We start from the raw sequence: 18,465 nt of genomic DNA, 5'->3' as shown, positions 1-18,465 counted from the left end.
CTTCCTGAAAGTTATCACCATTAACCTCACTTTTTACATGAAATTCCCACCTCAGGCTGACAGCACACCCTGTTTCTTTGAGTGTCACCCTCTAACCAGCTGCTCGGTTTCCCGTGCTCTTCTCAGGGCCACACAGCCTGGCTTCTGTCCTCCCCCTTCTGGCTCTGCCCCTCACCCTCACCCTCACCCCAAATACACCCAAATGAAAGTGCATCAGTCGAATCCCCCATTTCCCAAAGAACTTTTTGCATTTCAAAGGAGAGGAGCTACCGTGAAAGATGAAACAACTGCGAATTACAAACGTTCTCTCTCCCCCTAGAAGTCAGAGATGGCTACCTCGCCCGGGGAAGAGGGCAGCAGGGCAGCCCCGTCCTCTCTCCAGGACCACACTTCTTTCTGGTGGATGGGAGGCATTTTCTTACCATCCCGCTCACAGCCCCTCCGAGCAGCCTTTTCCAAAACACTCCGGGGTCAGAGGAAGGGAGAAGGAATGAGGACAGGGGAGAGGGGTCTCTGAATCCCCCCAAGATAGTATTTTGTTTTCAAGTAGCAGGACTTTCTAGAATGTCTTCTCTAGTTCGGTTCCTTCTGGCCCAGTTACCCCAAAGCCTCCCCGCCCCCAAGACCACTGCAACCAAAACAAGCGCACCGACCACAGCACCGTGGCCGCCGCCGCCCCAACTGTTGCAGCGGCTGCCGGCGTGGCGGCGACGGCGGCCAGGGCAGGGCCGGGCCCGGACCCGGACGCTCCCCGCCCGGGAGGCTGGGAGGCTCCGGGCGGCCTTCGAGGGGCGCGCGGTGCAGCAGAGCCCCTGCGGCAGTCGCCTGGGATGGGAGAGGAGGCGCTCTCAGCCCGGACCCCCGCGCTCAGCCAGCCCAACCGCGGCAGCGGCGCCCGCAGAGGCTGCCCGTGCCCGCCCCCCTCTCACCTTTAAGATCAGGTCGGTGTGATGCTGGTCCAGCATGTTGGCTTTCTGGAAGGAGGTGACGATGACCCGGCCGTAGCGCCCAGGGGTCTGCAGGTCCGAGTAGAGCCGGTGCTTGGAGCGGTTGACCGGGAAGAGGCTGTTGACGAGGTTGCGCTCGATCTTGGCGAGGCTGTGCTGGGGCGCCAGCAGGTGCTCCACGCTCTCCTCGACCTGGTAGCGGCTGAAGCTGGCGCCGAGCAGGATGGAGATGAGCACCGGCGCCGAGGCGAAGAAGACAGGGTGACTGGCAATGAAGTGGCCGAGCCGGGAGAAACACGTCCTCAAGCCCCTGTGCAGAACCTGCCGCAGCATCCTAGAGCAGAGCGGGCGCGGGAGGAGGGCGAGGCGCACGCTCGGCGCGGGCTCGGGCGGCGGCGGCGGCGGCGGCGGCGGTGGTGGCGCCCGCGGCGGCGGCGACGGCGGCGGCGGCGGCGGAGGCGAGACCCGGTGCTCTCCCGGAGCCGCGGCACCACCATCGGGGAGTCCCGCGCCGCGCCTCGGGAGGGTCCCCTCGGGCCGGAGACACGCCCTCCTGCCCGCGGCCGCGCCGGCCCGGAGAGCCCCCCAGCTTGGCGGCCTCCGCGCCGCCCCCACCCCGCCCTACCCCGTGCGCCCTCCCCACCCCCCGCCGCCTCCCCGCCAGAGGGGCTCGGAGCGGCGGGGCAGCGTCCCGGCTCAGCGCCGGAGGTGCCCGGGGCAGCCCCCGCGGCGCGTCATGACCCCACTCACCCGACCCCCGAGGCCAACGACGGGGTGGCGCGGGGAGTGGCGGCGGCGCTATCGCGGGGAGCTTCTGCGCGCCAGCCTAGGAGCACGAGGACGGAGAATTCCAGGCTACACCCAGTCCCCTCCCCTCCCCGCACTCCCCTCCCCCGGCCCGGCCCGCCGCGCACGCCCTCCCCTCCCCTGTCCTCCTCCGGGAGGCCCAGAGATGAATAAAGAAATGGCCCCGATTTTCCAAACAAAAAGTAAAGAGTTTTCCCGGGGGGCGTCGGGCGGACCCGCTCAGAGCCGAATCCCCCCAGAGGCGGAAAGGAAGAGGCTGAAGACTGCGTGCGCCCAGGCTCTCTCGCCAGGCTCAGGTGGTGGCGCGCACTGGCTGGTGCGGAGAGGGGGTTGGGAGCGAAGACGCTCGAACGTGGAAATCACGCCTCCTCTCAAGTAAGAGCCATTTAAAATATCCCCAACATTGCAGCTTCCGCGGGACCACAGAGTCCGGGTGTGAGTCTGGGGCACGTCCACTCCAAAGGCGCCTCTGGAGAGTCTTCTCGCTCTCAATTAGGGGCACTCCAGAGTGGGTTGGACAGTTCTGCTGCGCGCCCCTCAACCTCCCCACACCGTCCCCCAGTAATAAAAGTGCTGATAATGATGGTCAGTCGGTGGAGCCGCCGGTCGCCAGGGCTCTGTTGCTCCCGGACTCCCGCCTCTCCGCACTGCCGCCGCCGCCGCCTCCTCCTCCTCTTCCTCCTCCTCCTCCTCTCTCTGTCGTCACTGGCGGGTCTGGGGGACCTGGTGCGGCGGGGCTGGAGCGGGCGCCCCTGCGGGCATAGAGTGTTTGTGAACAGCTGGTTAGGGAGTCTGTAGCGTTACTCCCCTTCTCTCCTCCACCCCGCCCTCTTCTCCTCAAATGGGCGAGTGTGGGAGCGGGGGACACCTTATCTCAGACCTGGAGAGATGTGGTCTCCGAGAGTGCCGAGCCGCAGGGGGCGCGGGGGAACCCGGGGGCCGCCGACGGCTCGGCAAAGTTGGGCGTGTGCTTGTGCGCGCCAGCCGTGAGCTAGAAGGCAGCCACTGTGGCTCCCCTCGCACACCCCCTCCAGAGAATTCCCCGAGAAGGCGGGCGCCGGCTTCGGGCCCGGGATAGACCTGCGGCGGCGGCGGGAACGGCCACGCACAGGTACAATTTAGCGCGGTTCGTTGCGCGCTCCAATCCCCGGGGTCCATCCGTTGCAACGCAGACCGAAGCGGGATCTCGGAGTCTGGGCCGCTGAGGCGCTCCGTCCGGCCAGGGGGTTGGGGACCGGGGCGCGGAGAGGGGTCCCCAGGCTTCGCGCTTTGAGCGCTCGGCCTTCCCATCCCACGCCTTCGGTCGCTCCTGCTTAGCTTTTTAGTGCCAAGGGTCAAGCGAGAGGCGGCGGTCACTGGAGGCGCGGTCCCTGGAGTGTGGCCCGCACTACTGAGCATGGGCATGCATATTAATCAAAGCTGAAGGAAGACGGGATAGGGAGAGGAAGAGAGGAGGAGGAGAGGGAGAGGGAGATGGATGGGAGACCGCGACTAAGGGAGGTATTTCCCTAACGTTCCCAGCCCAGATTCCCCAATGCCAAGCGGCCCTCCACTTCTCAAACTGAACTTGGGAACTTGCACGTCAGAAACAGGAAGTCGTGGGCCGGGAAATCCTCCTTTCTTGCTTCCTCTTCTCCCTTTCCCCACACCAGACCCTCCGTCCTATATTCCCTCAGCAACACCCGCAACTGCTGCGCTGCCCACCCCGGGGGCGCACCCGCTCAGCTCTGCCTGCGCTCCCTAGGTCCTTCTGCCCAGCCGTACTCTCGTCCACTTTCTCAGCTCCCCCTCGCTGTTCCCCACACCGCTCTCTGTTTCCAAAGGCTCCCTCTGGTTCACCAGCAGCTTCCAGCCAACAGCGCTCCCCGCCCCCCACCCCCTCAGAACTGCCGTTCCCGGGAGGGGCTAGAAATTCCCCTGCAACACTCCACTTGTGCCCTTCCCCCGTCATCTTAATTTCTGCTCGCGGAGACGCCGCTGCTCTGCAGCGCTTTGCTGATTCACGATGATCGCGGAGGGAAAAGCCTCATTGACTTGTGCCCCTGCTAGCGGCGACTCGAGCGCGAGCGGCTGCGAGGGCACACGCTTTGGGAAACCACCCACCACTGCGCAGCCGAGGTGCTAAATGGCATGGTGGATGCCTCGCCTGGCTCTCGGCCGGGGCACTCGGAAAGAAGGAAAGGGCCGGGGGAGGGAGAGGGGTACGGTGGCAGTGGGAATTACTGCGAGCACCGTTCTCTGCGGCCGAGCCGGCGGCAGCTGGTGGGTGGGCACTTCTCAGGAGGCCTAAAGTCGGTCTCTGCGCGGGGAGCAAACAAAGATGTTTCCTCTTGCTCTGGTGCCAGCGCAGCGCCAGAAGTAAGAGAAGGGAAACCAGCCGACAGGTCTGCTGGGGAGCCTTTAACATTTCGGCAAAGCTCTTTGCATTCTGAAGTCTTTGTCCCTCCAGATGGTTCCCTCCCGTCCCTACAATTTTCGGCCCTTTACTATAAGCCTTCACGCGGGCTGGAGAGCTGGCATCCCCGCTCTCAGTGCTTGGGCTGAGTCCTAGAGCGGGACAAACGCAGCGGTGCTCACCGGGCCGGTTGGGGGTGTTTTCTCCCACGAGGAAAGGGCCTTACCTTTGAGACCGAGGCATTTGCTTCTAGTCCTCCCAACTCGGTTCTTAATTGTGCTTCTGTATACTGGGGGGAACTTCCCCTACCGGCTTTAATTCAGACACACGGACCGGCCTGAGAGTGGGTCTCCCCGCCACTTTTTAATGCGGGAAATCCAGTTAGTATTGTCTAAATTGAGTTGGAGTTAAGAGAAAGGGAGCTCGAGCGCAGGGAGGGCGTTGCCTCCTCCCGATTTGATTTGTCTTCTCTTTTGATTCAGACGTTCAGGGGAGCATTGCCACCACCAAAGACTTGGGTTTGCATTAGGACGATGACCTTGGCTTGGGTACAGAGCTTCCATAAGTACATTTGTAAATTATTCCTTTTTCTGGTTAAAAATTAATACATATTACTTGTACAAAATTTAGAAAATAAGAACAAGAAAAAGAAAGAGAAAGACACCTGTATCCCTGTACTTTCACCACCTTTCAAAGGTAACCTCTATTAATAATTTATTGTACACATAGACAACATAATGTAGAGGTTAAGGCTATTGGTCTATAGCCACTAAGTTAAATCCTTGCTCTACTACTTTTGTTGGGTAAGTAACTTAACCTCTTTACGCCATACTTTTCTCTTCTGGAAAATGGGAATATTGATTGTACTTACTACATAGAGTTGCCGTGAAGGTTAAATAGGTTAAAAATGTAGGGCACTTAAAACGGTGCCTGGAATATCACAAACAGTAAATGATATTTGTTACAATTCTAGTTTTCTCTGACTGAATATGTGTGTGTGTGTGAAGAAGAAAGTCAGTCCCTGCCATGCAGAAGCTGGCCTGGTATAAACTGCTGGGACTTGGGGTTGCTAGGACCTGCTCACAACTAAGCTTTGGTGTTCTCCGGCTGAGCAAAAACCATTCCCAAAACACTAATGGCAGATGAGGTCACTCCGTAACTGTGATGGATCCAGACAAAATTAGGAACACTCCATAATCATGTCTGAACACAGACAAAACAGGAACCTTGTCCAAACCACAAAAATGACCAAACATGTTCCTACCCTGGCTAATATGAGTGACTGTTGTGGTGTGTTGGAAAACAAATGACAGCTTTAGCCTTGCTCTAGTCTTCTCTCCCTCCAGATGAAGATTTAGTAAGACACAACCATAAAACTATGCCTGCTTCCCGAGAGCATCCAAACCAGAGCAAGCCCCACTGCTTTAAACTTACCCAAAATCATTAACACGAGCCCAAATCCTATGATAAGTCTTCTCTAACACCTTCTTATTGAGACGCCCCTCAGTTCTCCATGGTGCGTGTTCTCCCTGGCTGCAATGAAAAATAAAGCCAGCTTGTTCAATTATTGGCATGTTCCTGGTGGTCTTTGGCAGGAGGGCTTTGGCAGTGCATATACAATGTTTATACACTGCCTTTTTCTAAAATTGAGGGTTATAATAAACATTCTCTTTGAGAAACATTTTTCCCATTAAATAGATTATGAGCATTTTCTCATGTCAATTAATATTGCTATAAGACATTTTAGTGGCTGCGTAGAATTCTGTCATACGGCTGAAACTTCAACTTGTACCATATTGCTGGACATTTAGGTTTTTAAAATTTTTACTTTTGAAAATAGCAGTGAGATGAACAGCCTGTAGATAAATGTCTGACTGCGTCTCTATTTTCTTAGGGTCAAATATCCATCAGTACATTTTAAGTGGACAGCTCCTACCTAACCAATGCCTTTCTGATTATTGTTAAATTGGAAGGGACAAGGGCATTCCTTCCCAGGGATTAAATTTCTTGGTCAAATAAATGAAGTATTCCTGCTTGGGGGCAGGGGATTTCTATCATCTGTTACATTTGGAATCAGTCTCTTGGCTCAGTATTGCTCAGAGATGCCAGAGGGATTGATCATGGTGTGGAAGGAGTGTGGACCCAAAGGAAAAGCTTATTTGGTTTGAAAAGGTTAGAAACAAGGGTATTCTCTGGTCTAGCAAGTATGTCAAACATTAGCTTTCAATAATCACACCACCATTTTCTGCCTCGGAAACAACAAACTATTTTCATGCATATATCTTAAATCTAAATTGTTCTATGTCAACCATGAAATCATTGTACACAGCAGGATCATGCAAAGGAAAGTTGGGTGGCTGCAATTTAGGGTAATACTTAGCATAGTGTGTTTATCATCACTTTATACTCTCCTAATCTCAATAACCCTGATATATTTCTAAGTGGTGGGTGCTTCTGCCATCCTAAAAGATGCCATCTAGGTAAGATTTCTCGGAGAATGGAAACAGATGCAGGGAAAGAAAAAGTGTAACAAGCATTTTCCTTTCAGAATGGCGAGGGTCCCCTGACAAACATCAGTGTTTTTTGTGGGGATGCCTCCGTAAAATATCTCCTGGGACTCAGCCCTATTTTGACCAAAAAACCGTTTTATGCAGAGCAACACTGTATTCACAGAAAGTTTACACAAAGGGAGACTTCTAAAGCTAGTTTAAACTTGCAGTTGAAGAGAGAACACACGTGTGTGGCAAGTCCTAATAGGTAGCTTAAGACAAAGAGGCACGCTGCTGTGTGTCGATGATCCCCTCTGAAAAGTGTGCTGATTGGATATCTGAGTCTTTCAGGATATTCTGCCAACTCAGTAGGCTCTCAATATCATCATGAGTCTTGTAGAAAAATGATCAATCATGACATAGGGAAAAAAGTCATGCAAAATAATTTTCTTGAATAAACATAGGACTCAGGGCTAAGAGAGGGATATTTCATGCATCTGTTCAGGGAGAAACATTTTGAAAGACACTATTTGGGTGTCTGGGCTCACCATGCCACCAGTAGGTTGAGATGGCCAGGTCCAAATCTTTGCTTGCTTTTTTTCTCTTCAAAAGCAGAAAGCATGGCCTTGCCCTTTTTCCATCTTTCAAAATCCTTCCGTCCTTCAAGGTTCTCTTAAAATCCTAGCTCATATATCTAATAAGCTTCCTCTGACTGCCAAAACAACATTGATTAATTTAACTTGATTGAACAATTTTATTTGAATTATTTCAGTGAGCAAGTTTCTACTGAGGTCAACAACTAGGAGAAATTGAGTGAGGGATTCCCTGCTCGCAAGAAATTTTTAGTCTAATAGGGTTGGATAAATATACTGAGAATTAAAATAGGAACCAGAGTTAAGGGTTAGAGGAGAGGCAACAAAAAAGGCATAGATGATATCTGGTTGGTTTCCAGCCTTAGAATACCTTTAGCCTCCAGCTAGCATCTTGCTGTTTTGAGCTTCTTTGTTATCTAATGTTATAGATATCTACACGTTAATGAGATGTAACTATTATGTATCAGTTTTTGATAGGTTTTTGACCACTGGGCTGGGCTGATAGAGGTCCCCTTCTCTCTTCCCTTGGTACGGTCCTAAAGTTTTGAGCTTGGTCAAAGATGACCGCTCCTCATTCTGGGAATTCCTGAGTAATGCCACTTTCTTGAAATCTAAGTGCAACTCAGGTTTTTCATTAAGTGAAGCTGGCTTTCCTTCCACTGCATCTAAATGAGGAGAGTTTAGGTACTTTATTCACTTTCAGTACCAGGAACAGATCCATTAAAACCTAGTGACTCCTCCCCTTTCCAGCCTCTATCACTTCTAAATTGGTTTTAGGGAAATTTTAGAGCTAAAGAGTTTCTTTAAACTAATATAATCAGGGAGTTTCTAAGCCAGGTCATTTAAAATGGAAATAAATTTAAACTGGTAGACCATTAAATCCAATATGATCATATTTAAAATTGTGCCCAATAATTTGATGCATTTGTGGTGTGTTTGTATTGGGGGGGACATTTAAAGGAAAATGTTAGAACAAATTCTAAACTACAATCTCTTGAATTTTAGGAGTGTTTGTGCTGGAAACTCACAGGAATGATAGAAAATGAGGAAAAGAATATTCTCCTGTGTTTTATGTGCTAAGTTTAGCCTCAGGCACTTTCCTGTATTTTAGCCCATGTAATTTGCAAAATCACCCTGTGGGCTATAAGTATTGTCAAACCCATTTTAAAGAGAGGAAATTGAGGATTAAAGAGATTAACTCTCTTGTTCAGGGTTACACTGTAATGGAAGTATAAATAGAATCCAGGCCTATCTGATATCAAAATCCATGTTTTCCTGTTCAATCATTCTTTTAACCAGAAAATTACCTGATTCCTTTTCTAAAATGCCTTGACTGAATATCATAAAGTGTAAAAAACATCATAATCAGCTAATATAATGTGCCATGAATATTATAAACAATTTCATGCTATTTCTGTATTTACTATTCATTTAATAGTGTTGTAAAGTGTCAGTATCAATGGCCTATCCATTAATCAGTTTTTCAGTGTTTGTATTCATTTCTGATGTTGGTATTCCTTAGAGGAGTTCTGTGGACCAACAAAAATATTGTTATGGAACCCAAAGTGTTTGCTGATCTAATCCAACCCACTCTTTTTGCAGATGGCAAAACTTCTGTAGTCCTTGTCTGGATTCTACCAAGAAAAATCCCTCAAAATGTTAAAATGGAAAACTGTCAAGTGGTTCCAAAATACATAGCAGAAAAAGCAACCAAATAGACTCTGACCTTATGCCTGTTGAAATTCTTCCATTTTTTAGTGGTTCACCAGTAGTCATTATACTGCAAAGGAAAGATTCTTTAATTCTCTTCCTTTACTTACTGTGTAAAGTGAACAGAGACCATTACAATCACCAGATCCATTGTCTTATGTATGAGCATAGGGGACATGAGAAAGCAGGGGGTTTCCTGATACAATTCTTAGCTTCGGGGCAGTCTTTCTTTGATGTTTATATATTTAATCCCTTTAAAAATTGTACTCCAGAGCATAACCTAAGAACAAAGCACTTCATCTCTTCTGTTATTAGAACTGTGTACTTCTTGCTTTGACTTTTAAAAATGACAGAGCTACAAGGCATTCTGTTCCCCATGGCTGATAACTTCCTTCTAGTGAATGGCATTATGTTGGTGAATTAATTAATAGTAAAATCTGATTTACATGTTCACAAATATTAGAATTCTAGAAAAGTTACATCGGAGGCAGCTCCTAGGAGAGTCTAAGTGAGAGAAGAAAAAAAAAATCAAAGAATCCTTTTTCAGAAAAAGCACAAGACTTGGCATTTCTGGGGCTGCTTTGCTTCCACCTTCAGGCATCTTCTGAATATTGTAAAGGGGATTATTCTAGTTGTGGAAAGGCCTTTTCTTCCATGAGTTGAAAGGTTTAGCCTCAGGTGAATGCCATTACCTCCTGTGGTCCGCCTAGCAGCAAAAACTGAAGTAGTTTGGCTACTGGCCTAGCCATCAGCAAATATGGTCTTCCACCTAGCTCTGTCTTATCACCATATTTCAGATTTCTCTTCATAAAAATCAGAATGATAAAGATGATGACGCTATCTCCCAGGTAAGGAGATCTTCAGGTATAAAACATGATAACGAATGTAAAGTGCTTTGAAATGACCATACCCATTATTGGGCTTGATAAGTCCAAGGCATCTTGCTAAATGTGGAGAACAAAGATGTGTAAAGACCTTGCTTTTGAAGCGTCCACAGTGCAGTGGACTGAGGCCACCCAGTGAAACAACAAAATTGTGGAGTGTGGCAGGGACATTGGTGCTATGCGACCAGTGAGAAGGTTCCTCTAATCCAATCTGAAAAGCAGAGGTAGCGTTTGGAAAGGCTATGAAGGGTATGTGTAGAGCTGCTGTCTGGTGCTCCAACCTTAGCCTCTTGGCCTGCTCTAGAAGTCCACTCGAGGTAGTTCCTATATATGCTGATGGCTTCCTGCTTCTCTCTGTCGGAGATATTCTCTGGCCACGGCGGGCAGGCTGGAAGTGCCAGAGAGCTAACAACCTTAGGAGTGACCCTCAGTTAGTGAGGGAGAGGAAAAAGAAAGAAATACCCAAATTTCTTTGCCTCTCTGTAGGACAACTCAGAGAGGTGTTTCACGCAGGCTCTCAAAGACACCACCGCAGAGCTGACCCCACGGTTGCCCATTTGTGAACACACCTTTTATTGGCTTTTCTCTCTTCTCTCTCTCCCTTCTGCACTCCCTCACTCTGCTTTCTGGAAATCCCCTCCCAAATAAATCGTTTGTGCCCACATCTTTGTTTCAGTATCTGTCTTTGGGGGAGCCCATCTGAAAACAGGAGATGGCATCTCAAAGGTTAGCAGTTAGTCAAGCCTAGTGAATTTAATGGCATATAAATTATACCTCAGTAAATTTGTCTAAAAAAAAAAAGGAGTTGGCCAACCCATCATGGAGGGAAAGAATATTCCAGGCAGAGAGAATAACGTTTGAAATTATAAAGATGGCCATAGAGAGCTTAGCTTGTTTTGGTAACTACAGACAGTTCAAGATAGATAGACAATAACTTGGAAAAGTAGACAGGGGCCGTGTTAAAAAGGGACTTAGAAGCCTAGATAGAGAGCTGGGTGTTTATTTTGAAGGCGACGGGGGAGCCATTTCAAGGCTTTAAACGGGAGTTTATGGCCAGGTTTATGTTTTATAAAGTTACTCTAGTGGCTATGTGGAGGGTGGATAAAGGGAGTGCAAGACTAGAGGCAAAGAAGCCAGTTAGGAGGTCATGATAACAATTAGAACAAGAAGAGATTAGGGCCTGAAGCAAGGTGGAGGCCAGTGGGATGGAGAGAAAGGGAAGGATTGATACATTTTTTGGGGGGGATAGAATTGACAGGACTGAGATGATTGCAGAATGGAGCTAAGACACTGCATCATGGTTTCTGAAGCCACAGTTTCATTGCAAAGAGCTATGCTAAACCATATCCAATCTTAGAGATATTAGTTCATCGTTACCAAATTCTACTGGAGAACAGAGCTTCTTGTCAGGGTGAGGAAGAAGGAAAGATGGACTGTGTTAAGCTCTAAGCTACAACAAATGGGGATTGAATGTAATGGTTTGGACATGAGAGTTGGACAGGAGAGGTCAGTAGCCTGGAGGAGTCCACAATGTGGAGGCTAAAGTCAATTAGGTCAAGTCTGCAATATGGTGATTCAGGTGGATTAATAAATGTCCTTGCTCCCTAGGGAGTTGAGTTGTATCTTAAGGCCAGTTGCTTAAATGAGACAACTTCACTGGGGGGAGAAGGAAAAGGAGATAAATGAGGAGGAGGTGGTGGGGACAGGGGCAGTGGGAGGAAAATGAAATATATGGCCTTCATGGGTGAGATTTCCTGGAAACCTTCCTCTTTGGTTTATCTCAATTCTCTTCATCTTTATGATGCACCCCTGCGAATTTCCCCTCTGATGACCCTCTAGAACCCATCTCCCAAGGTGACCAAAAAGCAGACCCTATACATAAGGCCCCCATTCCTTGGCAGAAGCTTGTTTTTGTTAGGAAACACACACCCCCATATGCCACCTGTGGGTGCTTTAATTTACACGATTAGCAATCACACTGAAGAAAACAGGCACCAGCATTTTATAGTGTTAGACACTCATTCTTTCATTGACACCTATATGGGAGCACTGTAAATATTAGACCATTTTAATGAAATATTTTTACTCCTATTATGAGTTATGCTGCTATTAACATTTGTATACAAGTTTTTTGGTACGGATATGTGTTTTTATTTCTCTTGGCTATATACCTAGAAATGGAATAGCTGGGTCACGTGGTAACTTTATGCTTAACATTTTGAGGAACTACTGAACTGTTTTCCAAAGGGCCTGAACCATTTTACATTCGCACGGGCAATGTTTTTTGATTGTTTGCTTGTTTGTTTCAATCATACTTGTGCTAGTTTTTTCTCTGCTTATTATTAGACGGTAGTTCACGAAACCTTTCTGCCATCTCTTTCTGGATTTGTCTATCTTTTATTTATTTATTTTTTTATTGGGGGTATAGTTGCTTTACAGTGTTGTGCTAGCGCCTGCTGCACAGCGAAGTGAACTAGCCATAAGTATACACATGTCCCCTCCTTTTTGGATTTCCTTCCCATTTAGGTCACCACAGAGCACCGAGTAGAGTTCCCAGTGCTATATAGCAGGTCCTCATCAGTTATCTATTTTATACCGAGTGGTGCATATACGTCAATCCCAGTCTCCCAGTTCATCCTACCCCCCCACCCCCCGGATTTGTCTGTCTTTTAAATTCTCCCTTTGTGATTAAAGACATTTTATTTTACATCTCAAAATGTTACTTGAAAATCCCAGTAATATCCTAATAAAAATTCGGATAATGAGATTGTCTGGAAAATATACTTGATTGGACTAGTGTATTACTTAGGTACATGTGGAAGCTCATTGTTTGCGGATTTTGAATTTCAGATTGTGATGTCCACATCTTACCAGGGATGCCCAAACCTTCCACAGAATCTCCAATTTGGGGGGATTTCTTTAAGCCATGGAACAGCAAAGATGGCAGTTGGGGCCACTAGGATGCTCTCTCAGTTTACACTCAGAAGGGGAAAGAAAGGAGGGCGAGGCCAAAAGGAGATGAAAGCCTCAGAGAGGGCTGTGGGAAGGTCACAAACTCATAATGTGCCAACTATCGTTTATAGCTCTGAGGGTAGCCAGAGTGGGGTAGTGCCTGAGGTACAATAGTGGGTCTGGTTTGGACCCACTTGGAAGCTTGTCAAATTCACTTTATCCCCTTTCTCCAGTTGCAAGTAGTACTCACCCCAGTTTACTCCTTCCCATTCCACCCTACATTTATCCATCCGGTCCCCGTCAATCTGGCCCGTGGCTGGTGAGGAAGATTAAGGAATGGGAAAAAGAGAACAATAAGAACATATGTATTCATGAGCCTTCCCCCACTTCTGCACCTCCCTATTTATTATCAGCCCGGTAGGCATTCTGTTTAATTTGCCTCGCCTGAAGTGATAATACTTTGGTCTCCATAAAGCAGTAGTATCACCTAAGTCATGGTAATGAACTCCCCTATAGAACAATAAAGGTGAAATTAAGTGGTGACAGAATCCCACAGGAAGGACTAACTAATGTTATTAAGTGATACTTTCTTAGTGAAGATTCCCTCCACTGTAATATTTCACTATTCATAGTCCTTGGGAATTTAAAGAAAAGAAGTACCTTTTTATGCCTCTGGCTTAGTCTCCTGGTACTCATAAAGGAGTCCAGGCTATGCTTTATGATGCCAAAACCCACCGGTCAATCCAGTCAATATGGTAATAGAACAAAAATGAACCACACGATTTGGCATTATATAGACAAAACAGCTAATTGATTGACTGAAATATTCACATGCAAATCGGTTATTTTGACATCATATGGGCACAGTCCAAGTAAATATTTAAACGGTAATTTAAAAATCATTAATTGGAGCCATATTTGTTGATTATCTCATATATACAGGGATTTTTCCCATTTAACAGATGGCTTTGCATCAAGCCCATCTTAGAAATTAGTAAACACAGATTTTTCTAACTGTGGAAAGAAGTAAATACATAAGAAGGGGCCAGAGGCAGAAGGCGACTTAAAGATAACTCCGAAAATGGGGGCAGTGGTAGTTCTCTAGCGGTCGTAAGATAATGTATGGAGGAGCTGGCACTTGGGAACTCAAATATTATTGGAAGCTTCAGTGATTAATCTGGTGTGTTAGACTTCTGGGGTTGCCATAACAAAATACCCAAAACTGTGTGGCTTAAACAACAGAGGTTTACTGTCTCACCGTCCTGGAGGCTGGAAGTCTGAGATCAAGGTGTGGGCAGGGTTGGTTCCTTCTGAGAGCTGTGTGGGAGAATCTGTTCCATGCTCCTTTCCTACCTTCTGGCAGTGTGCTGGCAACCTCTGGCGTCCCTCCGTGCAGTCTCATCATACTCACAGGGTGTTCTTTCTGGGTGTGTGTGTCTCTAAATTCCTCCTTTTTAGAAGGACATCAGTTATATTGAATTAGGGGCCTGTTCTACTCTGTATGACCTTATCTTAACTAATTACATCTGCAATGATCCTCCTTCCAAATAAGGTACTAGGGGCTAGGACTTTAATATATGAATTTGGGGAAGGAGGTGGAGAATTCAGCCTATCACATCTGGTATAGATTACTGTTCCAGTATAGAGGTTAATACCACCTCCACAGAGGCCCAGAATTCTCCATGAGCTCTGGTGAGAGTCATCTTTTTTTTTTTTTTTTTTTAGTTTATATTGGAGTATAGTTGCTTTACAGTGTTGTGTTAGTTTCTGCTGTACAGCAAAGTGAATCAGCTATATGTATACGTATGTCCCCTCCTTTTTCGATTTCTTTCCCATTTAGGTCACCACAGAACATTGAGTAGAGCTCCTTGTGCCATACAGTAGATTCTCATTAGTTACCTATTTTATACAGCCACTATGGAGAACAATATGGAGGTTCCTTAAAAAACTAAAAATAGAACTACCTTATGACCCAGCAATCCCACTCCTGGGCATATACCCAGAGGAAGCCATAATTCCAAAAGATATGTGCACCCCAATGTTCATTGCAGCTCTATTTACAATTGCCAGGACATGGAAGCAACCTAAATGTCCATCGACAGAGGAATGGATAAAGAAGATGTGTCCCATATATACAATGGAATATTACTCAGCCATAAAAAGGAACGAAATTGTGCCATTTGCAGAGATGTTGATGGACCTGGTGAATGTCATACAGAGTGAAGTAAGTCAGAAAGAGAAAACAATTATCATATATTAATGCATATATGAGGAGTCATCTTTTTTTTTTTTTGCGGTACGTGGGCCCCTCACTGTTGTGGCCTCTCCCATTGCGGAGCACAGGCTCCAGACGCGCAGGCTCAGCAGCCATGGCTCACGGGCCCAGCTGCTCCGCGGCATGTGGGATCTTCCCAGACTGGGACCTGAACCCGTGTCCCCTGCATCGGCAGGCGGACTCTCAACCACTGCGCCACCAGGGAAGCCCTGAGGAGTCATCTTTGATTGGATGTTTTGGGGTAAAGATAAGGGCAAAGTAGAAATCTACTGTCAACTAGACACTAACAACATAAAATACTAATTTTTCACTTAATGCCGTCTGATACCTCCTCTCCATATTTGAGAGGACTGGGACTAACAGTTACCTTAAGATTTGGGGTCCGAGAGAAAGTTGAACATCGGTGACTCCCATGTTTTTTGAGAGTGCTTTAGGTCTCCCCTTGGCTTGAAGATTATAATGCAAGAAAATTCCTACTTTGTATGTTTTGTATATTTTCCAGTCCAATTTGAAGTTTTGTGTCAGATGACTCCTGGGTATTTTCTTTTTTTTTACTTTTCATAAAATTACTCTCTCCCATAAGAGCTATTCCCCCCCATGAATTTTCATAATTTTAATCTAACAATTATGCTTTCAGAGTCTTCCCTTCTACTTTGTTTGAAAACAGTTTACCTGCCAACGTCCCCTTCCTCAGGCAACGCCATGGCCATCTCTACCCCATCCTCACCCTTGTGGGGCTTTCTATTTGGATTCAGGAGAATCACTTGACTACCGTTCCCCACCTGGAAGAAAGGGGATGGAGGTCATCCTTTTAAATATCTTAAACGTCTCGGTTAGAACCATCCTGTCTCAGTGGCCAGCCCTTGATGTGAGTGATGGATTATGCTTTGCAAGGTTATCTCTTTCCTGAGAACATCACTAGCAAAGCCCTGGTAGACTTCTCCTGAGTAATGTCACAGGGTATTTGTATCAGTGTTAAACTGGCCTTAGAAGGCACCTTGCTCTTACCAGTGATAAACCCTCTTATCTTGCTTTGCTTCATTTGAGAACTTCTTCAGAAGTGACTCCTTTTTTTTTGTTTGTTTTTGTTTTTGCGGTATGCGGGCCTCTCACTGTTGTGGCCTCTCCCGCTGCGGAGCACAGGCTCTGGACGCGCAGGCCCAGCGGCCATGGCTCACGGGCCCAGCTGCTCCGCGGCATATGGGATCCTCCCAGACCGGGGCACGAACCCGTATCCCCTGCATCGGCAGGCGGACTCTCAACCACTGCGCCACCAGGGAGGCCTGAAGTGACTCCTTTTAATTGTTGATGATTTTTGTTGCAAAGCTTTTAGTGAGAAAATAATAGAGGCTATGTATGCATGCAGGAAGAACAGTTGGAGGGTTGAGTCAAACCACCAGGCAGTTTGGTGGGAAAAAAGTTTTCCCAAGCCAAGCTTTCATTTGGCACCTCTTGGCTAAGTGTTGTATATATTTGTACATACATATTTCACAGTTACATGTTTATATATGTGCATCTACAAGCAAAATCATGTTCCTTATCTGTCAAGTAGAAGTTATTGAAGTAAAACATGGTTGTCTATACAAATCAGTGGCCAAATGTCTATTATAAGCCCACCGTGTGTATCACTAGGGGGGGTGGAAGGAGGCAAAAATCTAGATTTCTGTTCTCAATGGGCTTGATATGTTGGTAGGGAGATGAGATTCTTCATTCATTCAACATAAATTTATTAAGCACCTAATATGTACTGTGTCCAACTTGAGAACTGATAAATGTTGTGAGTAAGATAGCATCCCTATCTAAAGAAGGTCATAGTTTACTGGAGGATATAGAGAAGGTGACAAAAACCTGGTGAGGACTTTAATAGAAGAATGCGTAAGGCATTGCAAGGGTTGGTATTAGGGGTGACTAACTCAGACTGAGAGGGTTGGGGAGGCTTGCTGGATGGGGAAGATAATTAAGACCAATGCATAAGAGTGCCGTAAGCGTTCAGCACTAAACGAGTGGTGCAGTGTTAGTGGCATTCAAAGATGAGGAAGTCACTTCATGTTGGGGTGATGAGGGAGGACTTCATGAAGGAGTGAGGTTTGAGTGAAAATCAATGTCAAGAACTTCACGTACTTGGTCTTTCTGCAACTATGTGCTGTGGAACCTCTTTGTAGGGTGTTGGGTGATGAGACAAAACCAAGATCTAGGATAGGTTGGAGCTAGATATAATTAACCAGAAGAGAAGGATTTGACATTGAATGTGAACCCAGTTAGTAGTGCTATCCAAGGGTTGTCACCTGCGGCATCAGTATTTGCGTAGTCTCGGCGGTTGCTAGGGAGGGGTGGGCCTCACAGCAGATGGGTTTGGGCACGGAGCAGAGTTGTTACTTTGAGTTGATGGATACATGTTGGAAGGAGGAGACTGCTCTGGTGTATGAGTTAGGAATGCTTTTGTCCACAAGTTACATAACGCAACTAAGAGTGGCTTCAACAAAAAAGGACTGATTTTTTCCTGCATAATCCAAAATCTAGAGGTAGCCACTGGGCTTTGGTTCAGTAGCTCAAGAACATTAGAGATGGCATCTGTGCCCTTCTCCTGGACTTCCCTTTGCGTTTGTTGCCTATGGTTGAAATATGACTATCGCAATTTCATTTCAGGCAGGAAAAGGGGGCAAAGTTATGTCTGTTCCTTTAATAAGGAAAGGGATATTTTCTCCAGAAGCACCCCAGCAGATTTCCCCATATGTCTGCATGGCCAGACCTATAGCACATGGCTACTCCTAAAATCAGGAGAGGTTGGGAAAGAGATTAGGGTTTTACGCCTGTCAGAAAAGGGAGAAGGAGGTGGGAAATGTGTGTTGGGAGGACCAAGCAGGAACTAGGGTGTACATGTGTGTCTGCAGGCCTGGGCAGGGCTACCTGTACCCTGGCTGGGGTGCAGGACTAGGTGCAGTACCAGTAGTGGCCTAAAGGGGGAACCAAAGAGAAGGACACTGGGCTGGGCCCCCGCACAGTGCTCGTTTCTTGACTCTCGGGTGGCTCGTCTCCACCATTGTTGCTTCTGTACCGCTCCCTTGAGTCCATATCCTCGGCCCGCCCCTCCAATGTTGGCTTTCTTTTCGATTCTGTCATTGGCCCCCTTCTTTTCTCACTCTGCCCACACCTGGAGGTGAGTCAGGAGGCTGACATTGGCAGGGCCTGACTCCTGCCAGACCTAGAAGCTGTGCCAACCATAAGCTCCCTCTGGGTAGGGTTCAGAGTTGCCAAATCTCACATCTCAGCCAGACAGAGGGAAGTAAAATAACAGGGGCTTGAGTGCCCGATGATCCATGCCAGGCCAGTCAGTGTGAAGCCAGACTGCACTCACCCTGGAATAAGAAATCGGTTCTGTGAAGACAAGTTTGATTCTGTACATTCGCATTTTC

At 47.3% G+C, this 18,465-nt stretch overlaps 2 protein-coding genes across 2 annotated transcripts in view; one reads left to right on the top strand and one right to left on the bottom strand.

The window, feature by feature from the left end:
• The window catches only part of PTCHD1 (patched domain containing 1), a 51,757-nt gene extending 50,016 nt beyond the window's left edge, over nt 1–1,741 (bottom strand). Inside the window, exons 1-2 of the mRNA XM_082609795.1 lie at nt 1,698–1,741; nt 930–1,281 (exon numbers count right to left, since the gene is read on the bottom strand). Coding sequence (XP_082465921.1) covers nt 930–1,280 — 351 coding nt within the window. The 5' untranslated portion in view covers nt 1,281; nt 1,698–1,741. The remainder of the gene's footprint in view (nt 1–929; nt 1,282–1,697) is intronic.
• Nucleotides 1–18,465, top strand: part of LOC309796612 (uncharacterized protein) — an 863,921-nt gene that overhangs the window by 229,227 nt on the left and 616,229 nt on the right. The window contains exon 5 of the mRNA XM_082609846.1: nt 14,848–15,001. Coding sequence (XP_082465972.1) covers nt 14,848–15,001 — 154 coding nt within the window. The remainder of the gene's footprint in view (nt 1–14,847; nt 15,002–18,465) is intronic.

Source organism: Mesoplodon mirus, assembly GCF_964341445.2.
Source record: "Mesoplodon mirus genome assembly, chromosome: X".
Taxonomy (NCBI): domain Eukaryota; kingdom Metazoa; phylum Chordata; class Mammalia; order Artiodactyla; family Ziphiidae; genus Mesoplodon; species Mesoplodon mirus.
The sequence above is the reverse complement of the archived record's forward strand: the minus strand, read 5'-3'. Positions and strand labels throughout refer to the sequence as shown.